This window comes from Gigantopelta aegis, chromosome 6, assembly GCF_016097555.1.
Source record: "Gigantopelta aegis isolate Gae_Host chromosome 6, Gae_host_genome, whole genome shotgun sequence".
Classification (NCBI taxonomy): domain Eukaryota; kingdom Metazoa; phylum Mollusca; class Gastropoda; order Neomphalida; family Peltospiridae; genus Gigantopelta; species Gigantopelta aegis.
This window is the reverse complement of record NC_054704.1, coordinates 76,771,492-76,782,508: the sequence shown is the minus strand read 5'-3', so window position 1 is coordinate 76,782,508 and position 11,017 is coordinate 76,771,492. Positions and strand designations below refer to the sequence as shown.

The following is an 11,017-nucleotide window of genomic DNA, read 5'->3' as shown; positions in this document are numbered from 1 at the left end:
CTTGAAATGAAATGAGTGTCTCTATATCAAAAGTGTTTGTGGTCGTGTATTAAGATTTGTAGCAGCCATTGTTCATTTTACTTCGTAATTATTTGTTTTCCCATACAAATCCGGACTGAGCTACTACAAACATTAGGACGACAAGATTCATCTTGTCTATACAGATACTGATATTCTACATCAAAACCAAATATCTTTAATATGTAATTTTAGTCATTAAAAAGCCCATCTTAGTCGTAAACATGTTACATGTACACACATAAACTTAGGCCAGTCCCTTTAAGGCTAAAATTCTTTATATTTTATCATTATATATATATATATATATATATATATATATATATATATATATATATATATATATATATATATATATATATATATATATATATATATATATATATATATGCATTTTCTATCAATACTATATTTTCATAATTTATGTATAACTTTTAATAATAATTTTCAAAATGTAAAATGATCTCTCAAATTTTAAAAGTGAAATATATTTGATACAAACAACTGTCATTAGCTAGTGTGGATTATAAGCTATTCGTTTAAAACAATTCGTAGAACATATATGTCGTAATAATAAAACAGGAATTAAATATATATATATATATATATATATATATATATATATATATATATATATATATATATATATATATATATATATGTATGAATTTGTACAACAGAATAAATATAGCTAAGTAGTAACAACTTTATTCGCGAACTGTAATATAAATATCTTACAACGTGTACATGTCGGTCGTACTTGTCATAATTTTGGATGCCTCTAATCCATACTTCTTTACACCTTTTGTGCATACAATATACAAACATAATAAGAGAGACTTGAACAGTTTTGGAGGTCGTTTTACTATTTAATATAAAAATTGGTTGGTATGAGAAAATTAATTATCATTATCCAAAATGCTATTTGATATCAAGAATTCTTAATATTAAAAAATGTATTCTGATATCTTGATATCAAGAAATGCAATTTATATCAAGGATGTATTTCTGTGTCTAATTGAAATGTATACACGTGTAACTATAGCCCACTTCACATTTTATACACAACACGTACAGTACTGGTGCCAATTAAAGGTCCTTTATCATAGTTGCAAATGTCAAATTTCGCTATCTGTACAGTTATTTATAATACATGTCTATTCATTAATCGATCACATTTACGCTTAATTAGTTAACTCTAGAACATGAATATTTGTTATATTCTGCCATTGGACAAAACGAAATTTGTTTTCTCCAAAAGTCATCAGCCAAAAAATCGAAAATAGACCTAAAAATCCTACTAGTGTGTAAAATGTTGAGGCTAAATCCGTGATGATTTTCAGCATGTTTATGGGTTAATATGTGTAATAAAACTGTGACGCCATGCGTTTAACGTGACAATCATCCTCAGTGCTTCAAAAAACGTTATTAAAATGTCTTCTAGTAAATTAATTGGTTGTAACTGTTCAGTGCAAATATATTACAGCTTAAGATATAATTTTTACACAAAATACAATAAATACTTTCGGAGGGATGCAACTTTGATAGAGCTCCTTTAATCTGGTACGCTTTAAAACAAATTACAACCAGTCAAGCAAACACATTTAAATATGGATGCACAATAATAACATATATTGTATAAAAAAAATCTGTACAAAAATGTCAGTGAACAATTTACACAATATTTGTGAATTGTATTCGTGCAGTTAATACCAAGTGAGCACGAGCACGGCTTTAGAACACGATCAAGTCACGTGACGTCAGTCTGGCAGCACTAGAAGCTGAAAGCGCCCCATACAAACACCAAGCAGAAACACATATCCGAGAGAGAGAGAAAACGAAAAGCTACTTTTAGTTCTAAGTCGTGAAAACAATAACAATCTTACAGTGTTTATCAGACTAAAAAAAAAAAAAATCATCTTCGCAGATTACACTCTGGAATAGGATCACATCCACTGAACCTCTTGGTTCGTGTTCCGAGCTTCAGTTTATTTTAACGGTTATCTCCCTTGACGCTACTTCCGTCAGACGCCATTGTTCTATGAGAGCAAAATGTGTTTTAAAACCTTAATACGAAGCTCTCTTCTAAAACGTCCTTCAGCACACACATCTTGAACGCGAACTTTAACCAAAGTTTCGTATTGGGACCTGTTTGAGTATATTTAACAAAAATATAAATGTTAAACATCCTTTTTGTTTTCATAGCTGGTACACCGTATGCACTTTAGTCTTTAGAATGGTCGGTAAACGCCTACTGCAAGCGATTCTAGGCTCATGAATTCACTGCGTCAACTCATCCTACAATTCGTTTTCGGGGACACCTAAATCGTCTGAAACATCTCCTACTGTCACGACACAATCGCCGTCTGCGAATCTTCCTCTTGTACTCTTTACGACGGCCTCGCTTTCGGTCTTTCTTTCCCCGCTTTCGACCTTTCCGTCCTCGGCGCCATCCTTTTCCTCGCTTTCGTTTCCGTTTCCGTTTCCGGTGTCGCTTCCGACGATTGCACTGCCCTAGAGGTGTGAGTTTTAGAGTTATTCTGATGTATGAAAACATGTCTTCGTTCATTCCTAACGTGCTTAATGACAGCGAGGAACGAACGAACGAACGAACGAACAGAAAAGACAACATGGTTAGTTTAATGGTTTTAGTAGTCAAGGCCAAAAGCGGAAAGCAACGCTCTATATAAGCTGAAAGAAGCACACGTGTTATTTAGGGCTGTACCAGAACTGATAACTAGTATATGTTAGCAGGGTATGTGGGAGTGCGGGGGGGGGGGGGGGGGGTAGGGAGAAGTCAGGGGTTATTGGGGTAAAACCCACAGTAGATATTAAAAAGAACAGTGTGTGTCTTCTACCACCCATGATGTCATCACTTTAAGGACAACGAATTCGTGGCCGTGGGAAACGGTGAAGTCAGTGAGACGTCGGCCTGGCCAATATTTGGCCTGATTTTGATTTTTTTTTAAATATATAAAAAAAAAAATTCAAAACCATACTGTGTGGTGTGATTTATCATACTCGAAATATAAAGTCAGCTATTACAAAAACAAATGAGTGGTGCATTATCTTACATCCTCCAGGCCTTGTCAGTAATTTAAGGCTTCTTATGGGACTGCCAATAGTAAGCATCCGTTTTTTACAAATATTTACTGTACAATAATATTAAATGTTAACTTACTTGTCAAATATTTAGTACAATAATATAATTGTATGGTTATGTATTGTAAATATATTATGATCGTTTATACACATGTACATGGTATTTACTGCGTTTGTTGCAAGAACCTAAAGAGAAATTGTGCGTTTTGCTGTTAAAGCAACATTTAATTCGTTTCATATATCATAGATGTACGCCTTTACAAAAGGTACAAGGGTGTATACTTTAAAATAATTAAATATGGAATTAATATGACTAGAACTGAACAGAAGAAAAAATTATTTGTGTTTTCTACTAACAATGAAGGGTTACACTACAAAACGTTTTATATACACATTTTTAGGGGCATAGGCTGGCGGGTTCGGGATTCGAACGAACGACTCACCCACCCGAAGACAAATACAGTGCCATATTCAGTGCAGTATTAGGCTATTCATATAGGTGTACAGGACCAATATAGATAAAAGGGTCAGTTAGATTCGTATTCGAACCCTCACCCCAGGTTCTTACCACGCTACGCTGCTGGGCCCCGTTCCACAAAGCGATCTTAGCCCTAAGATCACCTTAAATGCCTAGTTACCGTATGCACTAAGGTGATCTTAGTGCTAAGATTGCTTCGTAGAACGGGGCCCTGGGATCTATTTGGGGTCTATTTCACGCAGAAAAATTGCATCATTACGGAAGATGGAGCATTTTAAAAAGAAAATGAAATATATTTGTTGTACTATAACAGTAATAAGAATTGTGGTTTAGTCGTAGATTTACGTACGTGTACGTGCAAAAACTAGGCTTATGGTGTTTTGTGAAATTGGGCCCTGGTTTTAAACACACTAAAGCATTACAATACGACTACTATCTGTTACTGGTGTTAGTGCAAAGAGTGCTATCAACGTTATATTGAGGCGCTGGGGTGGTGATTCCGATAGGCGTAGAAATTCTGTTAGCTGAAAAAGAGAACAAACAAAATCCGCATCCGGGCAGTTATTGTTAGAAAGGCTAAGAAATCAAATAACATTATACATTTCAAATACGTTGACAGACACGTGGACGGATAGACAAATATACAGACAAGACAACAAGGATATATATATATATATATATATATATATATATATATATATATATATATATATATATATATATATATATATATACAGGGCCGTAGCTAGGATTTTTTGTTGGGGGGGTGGGGGGGCAACTGAGTAGTTAACAGTCTAAAACTCCTTAAATAGTCAAGAAGAGAAAAAAAATTTAAAAGTTTCTGTAATGTTTTCCGGATTCTCCCCCCCCCCCTCCCCCGCTAGCTACGGCCGTAGTATATATATATATATATATATATATATATATATATATATATATATATATATATATATAACAGACAGACATGTATGTATGTATAAAATAACATATCTGAAATTTAAAATTGACACACGGGCATATATACAGACACAGACAAAATAAAGGATATAAATCGTTATTAAGTCTAGAATTCAATAAAGGTGCAATATGTAGTAAATATGTTTCATTGTATTTAGTACTGTATGTTGTTTTGGTATTAACGTATAAGTATAGACATAAATGGCTGTGTTATAACTGAAGCACTGTTCAATCACAAAGATTATAGGGGCGGGATTTAGCTCAGTCGGTCGAGGTGCTAGCGTTGCAGGATCGAACCACCTCGGTGGATCCATTCAGCAAATTGCTTTTTTTTCTCGTTCCAACCAGTGCACCACAACTGGACAAAGGCCGTGGTATGTGCTTTCCTGTCTGTGGGAAAGTCCCTTACTGCATTAGGAAAAATGTAGCGGGTTTCCTCTGATGACTACGAGTCGGAATTACCAAATGTTTGACATCCAATAGCCGATGATTAATTAATGTGCTCCAGTGGTGTCGTTAAAATCAAAATCAAAACAAACTTTATCTTCAGCTTATTTAATTTTCTTTAACGCTGTTCCTCCCAACCTAAGACACCCTAAAAAAAATATCCGTTTTGGAAATAACAACAATTTACGATTTGTTTTGTTTTTTGTAAAATCCAAAATATATGGAGAGTACAAAAATAGTAGCATACATTTTTTTAAATAATTCCCGCAATTTGTAAACATTTTAAAGATTGTTTCGATTACTATGACAATTACTAACTTTAAACAAATAAATATTTGTTGTCTCTTAGTTTTCACACTGTCAACAATCTCTTCATGTAACTAGTAGTTGTCAATGAACAAACTTTATTACGATAATAGCGTTTGGGTAACAGTGGTTATCTCCCCTTAATTGCTCTTCGTAAAAGTTTAATTCAAATTGGAGCTATTCGCAATTTTAAGAAAAGGAGATGATTCTGAATTAGACCTACTTTGTTCATTGTTGATATAGAAAAACATTATATTTTATTCTATAAATACTGCACGCCACCATAGTGTTAATAGGGGTTAATAGTTTCAACTTTTCAGGGACAGCCCCATACTTTCAGTAAAGGGCTATGTATGCATATACTATATATCACATGCCTTGTATAGTATGTCCCCACCCCCACCATTAAAACGACTCTGACGGACCTATATAATTCATTCATGAATCTTGCCATCCTAATAGTACCTACAAGATAGTAACAATTTACAACTTGTCAACACGAGGATGGTTAACTAGCTGCAGTGAATACATAGTAATGACTCTTCGTATATTATTATATTAATAGTGTATTAAAAGACACACCTTTGTCATAAATGTATTCAACTGATATATTTTAGCTTTTGTGTGTGATAATTATATGCATGTATATTTTAATCAGCAGCCGCCATTGTATTGTATATATATATATATATATATATATATATATATATATATATATATATATATATATATATATATTATATATATATATTTATATATATATGTTTGTAAACATCTCAATGTAACACCGTTTGGTGTTCTGAGTGAATAAAGTTCTGTTCTATATATTTAAAAAATAATAATTAATAAAATAAAAATAAATAAATATACTATGAAATTACATCAAGTAAAACTGATGATTGTGTCACTGCTGGTTTTTGTCCTTTAAGAATCAGCTGTAGGTGGGAAGAGCTTTCTGGGGGTTTTTGTTGTTGTTTTTTTTCATTATTTCACAAAGAACAATAATTGAATGAATGTTTAAAGGGACATACCCTAGTATTTAAACACTAAAGCATTTTTAATTTACAATTAGAGCCGTTTCTATCAACTGAAATCAGACTTTACTTAGATTCTATTGTTTAGATTATCAATTTCCATACATTCAAAGTCTTTTTGGTCATCTGGTGTTTTTAATATCACAAAATGCATTTCTCATATTTTTAAAAACGCACGTGCGTCTGAGAGGTAACAGTTATGGAGTCGAGTTTTATTCTTATTTTTAGACGGTATTTTACCATTTCAAAGTCACAGACTCATGTTTCTCTCAATATTGTAACTTTATCCAAATGTGTTACAGGTTTGTAGATTAACTAAACTTTTTCATGGGCTGAAACTAGGGTCTGTCCCTTTAACGACAACCAACACAAAAAAACACATCGGCTATTGTGTATCAAATCAAGATGAATAAAGAGAACATAACCATGAACATAACCATGAATTTTTACAAGTTAGAGAACGTAAAAAGATAAAACTACTTCGATATTTTTAATATCATCCCATATTATATACGATGCTATAAAATGGGTAAACGTGTTATTAATATTTAGCTGGCTAGAAAAAATTATAATAGTATTATTAACAACTATATGTACAACAAGTTTATATTAAATGTGTTAGTACGCGAGTTTCGTTAGTGTAATGATATGAATAATATAATTTAAAAGCACACGAATTTAAAACATAAACGTTTGTGATAAAAAAAAACCTGGAATACGAAAATAATTATATTACATATTATTAACAACAGTTTTAAAAATCGTGAAATTGCCCACCAGTAAAACAGTAGTATTACAAAATAATAAAATTAGGAATAAGCTATTAAACATTTTTGTAAAAAAAAAGATTGTAAAGTACTCCTTCAACCCCATAAACTTCGTTAACGCTAAATGTGGCGACGAGTTCGTATTATTGCGTTGACAAACCGATAACATTCAAATTGTCGTGATAACTATATAGACATATCCGTGGATCTCCAAACTACTGGCTGAATACCCAACATAATGATATAAATCATAAATTGACCGTAAAGGTTAAAACCATATCACAAATCTTAACGTTAATGTTTGACAAGTCTTATCTTATTTTTTTCTTATTTTTTTTTTTCTTCTTTCCTTAAATGTAATTTGTTGAATTTACACGTTTACAAAAACGTCCGAAGACAAAACTATTTTTTTATATAAAAATTTGTTTTGCTTTTTGGTAAAAATCAATGGCATATTTAACTTTGAAACTTAGAAGAAGAAAATAACCCCTGCGACGTTATTCTGCTAAAAAAAACATTTTTTTTTAATAATATACTCAAAGGCAAAAGTTATTGTGACATGGATTGTTTGGAGTAATACATTTGTGAAAGGATTTATGTAAACCAGAGAAAATGTGCATGAAACAGCTCAAAGAAATGCAACCAAGCAGTTGTTGCAGCAATTGCATGCTCTATGCAAGAAACATGGAATATTCGGGAGAAATCCTGTCCAGTGTTCACCATAAAAGGCCAGACATTCAGTCGCAAATCATTGCCACTCTGTGCAGCCTTCAGAAGTCCAGAAGTCAGAAAAAACGCGCTTAGTGAACTGTTTGGTGCCATTTCGTCATGCTCAAGGTGGACACACTCGCTACTGACTGTGTGAACTTCGCTCTGGACCTCCTCTAGTGATGTGGCTCATTTGCATATGGCAGGTGCGCCCTTTTCATGGACTATTGCTCGTTTCCATACCTTCGGACATTTCTCTTTCTATGTTGTAACGTTTCATACACGGCAATAAAAACTTATCAATTATCTTTGTCTTTTGTATGTCATAATAAATTTTGTCTTTTAGTATAATAAGTTCGTCATCTAGTTTGAAATATTACCATTCTTTATAGTCAGTATACAGGCAACACTATAGTCCTATGTGATGTGACATTCCGTTCTAGATGCAGAAATGAACCTTGTTTGGATTTGGTCCCCTTTTTAAACCTGCATAGCCTCAACACTCCGGGGTTGAACATTGATAAGGACAGAGTGTCTACGTGCTCTCTCTCGATCTCCTGATCCACCCACCCCCACCCTGGAGGCGACGATTGCTTCCTTCTGTACACTGCCAGGGTTGAGTGTCGTACACAGGGATCCGAGCCACCATCACCCTTATGTATGGTTACAAATCCAAGAAGAGTACACAGAAGAGAAATCGTGCGCCATGGGCGGCTTGGGGGGGGGGGGGGTCAAACCCGGAAGCTTCATTGCCTGCGGAGGCTCGTCTCGTGTCGCCGCTCCTACCACAAGCCAATCAAGCCAGCAGGTGACAAGTTTGCCGCTGCATCCCATGGCATTATGGTAGAAGTTCCAGACGGTCCCCTAGTCATATCCGCATTCAGCACCAGGGGAGCCTGTCCGCACCAACTGTGTGTCTCGTGTTGAGCAAGTGGCCTGAAAAGAACCAGCCGTTCAAACCATCAGCCGGCCAGTTAAGAGGAGGAAGCCATCAATTCCTACAAATGATACTACTCTCTGGGACATCGCTATGAGGCAAGCTCAGGTACCGGTCCTACGTAATCTGAGGCTTCACACATCGACAAACTCCTTGCACCGCAGCTACTACACGCACTGCGACCATTACAAACCGGGAAAGGTTCCAGCCTCTTTCATCTCACCAAGATCCAGATACTGCTATCACATACTTAGCTAGTAGTAGTCGTCAGCATAGTTCGTCGAGGGGAACTACCGGCAGTGAATCCTTTCTTCGGAGATGACCAACCATGACATCCATCAGTTATTGTAGATATTACTGACGGTGGACTGCCACGCCTTAGCAATGAAGCTTGTTTTCTTACCAAGAGAGCTAAAGAGCTTCCGTCCATCAGCGGTGACTTCATCTCCGTAGACAGCATGTTCAACGCTTCCACCAGAACTCTTCCTTCAGACAAGGGCTTTTTTTTCTTCTTTTTTTTTTGGGGGGGGGGGGGGGTCTTTTTTTTTCTTCTGAAAAACTTTTCTTTGACAACCCGTCAAAATTACTTCTGTCGTCAAAATTGCTTCTATCACTCTAATTTATTCGTGCGAACAGACTTTTGTTTTCGCTTTAAATTTCATACTGAGTTTGACTTCCTACTAACTTGGTATTCCAAATTCTGTCCACTTCAAACTTCCCTTCCACAGTCAACTCGGTTTTGACGATGACAACATAAAAATAGGTTAATGAATACTCTTTTTAGTGTCTGCAATAGTGGTGTGACCCTGTATGGGCTAGATGTACCTCAGTAGTAGATTTCTCACCTGAGGTGTGGTGGATTGTAGGATCGATCCTCTCGCTGGACATGTCCGAGGTATTCTATCCCCACCAGTGTTTTACGACTGGTATATCAAAAGGCCGTGGTATGTGTTTGAGCTTTCCATAGAAAAGGCTAATAAACGTTAAAACATCCTTGTCTGCTATCCGATAAGAGTAGCCTATTTGGTGGCAGTGGGTGTCTTCTCTATTTCGACAAAGTCTCGAAATAACCATACCTTAAATACCAAATAGTCGTGGTTTAAAATAGCCTGAGATGTTGTTAAACAAATCTTACTTCTTCTCTCTTTTTCTTTTTCTCCCCTCACACCCCTTTTTAAATTCATTTATTTTTGACACCATCTTGATAATTTATACATGGAATACTCCGAACTTGCCGTTTAATGGAAGCTATCACTCTGACTCTCATCACTCCCTTGAGACTAATTCAAGGAGAACGATTTTCAACATGTGCATTTTTTTAAAAGAGAGTACTACAAAAGGATTTAATTATATACCAAATGCTCAGTATGGTAATATCTTAAATGGCTTCCCTTAATCTAAGTTAAGGGAGCAATTAATCACTCTCTTGAATTTTGTTCCTGGCGAGATCCGAATACTACGCATGCTACAACAAAATAATTGCACGTGCATATGCATATACACGTGTACGTACCATTGCAAAATCGCCGCACCATTCGGCAGCGGCGACTCTCCGTTAGCATGGGACACCCCTCCCCAGTGGGTGATGGATACTCCAGGATCTGTCTCGACTTGGTCTGGACGCCGTATTTGTAGCCGCACATATGTCCATTGCGAGAACACACAGTCCATGGACTCCATGGTCCAACCATACAGTCCACTGTAAACAGAAGTATTGAACAATTATATCAAAGTAGACGATACATTTAATATATGAATATTACGGTAATACGATACTATATTATAGTTAATACATACATGTAGCGGATTGTTAATATTGTAATGCCTTTAAAAATAATTATATTGGCGATGTTCTGTATAACAATTCTTTGTGACTGTATTATATGTTTGTAAGGGAATTGATGCATGCATGCATGCATGGATGGATGGACGGACGGACGGACGGACGGACGGATGGATGGATGGATGGATGAATGACTGATTAGATGAACGAATAATGAACGGACCAACGAACGAATGAATGAATCATTAAATAAATGAATGAGTCGATAGATGGGTGGATGGATGGAAGGATGAAGTAAAATGAATTAAAGAATTAATTAATGTTTAACGACATCCCAGCACTAAAATATATCGGCTATAGGATGTCATGCAAAGATAAATATACAAAAGTATGTTTTTTAATTGGTGTATCGGCACAATGTTTGTTACTTTTTAATAATATATAAACCAAAATCGCATGTGAACAAAAGACAGTCTAAGG

The 11,017-nt window shown here is 35.2% G+C and overlaps 1 protein-coding gene across 2 annotated transcripts in view; it reads right to left on the bottom strand.

Annotated features, from left to right (window-relative positions):
* Nucleotides 1-731: 731 nt before the first annotated feature.
* The window catches only part of LOC121375861 (R-spondin-2-like), a 59,668-nt gene continuing 49,382 nt past the window's right edge, over nt 732-11,017 (bottom strand). The window contains exons 4-5 of one of the 2 annotated variants that reach the window (XM_041503534.1): nt 10,268-10,453; nt 732-2,532 (exon numbers count right to left, since the gene is read on the bottom strand). In XM_041503534.1, the coding sequence (XP_041359468.1) occupies nt 2,312-2,532; nt 10,268-10,453 (407 nt within the window). In that variant the 3' untranslated portion in view covers nt 732-2,311. Of the gene's footprint in view, nt 2,533-3,933; nt 4,123-10,267; nt 10,454-11,017 lie in introns of those variants that run through there. The other variant, XM_041503535.1, reaches the window with a different exon arrangement.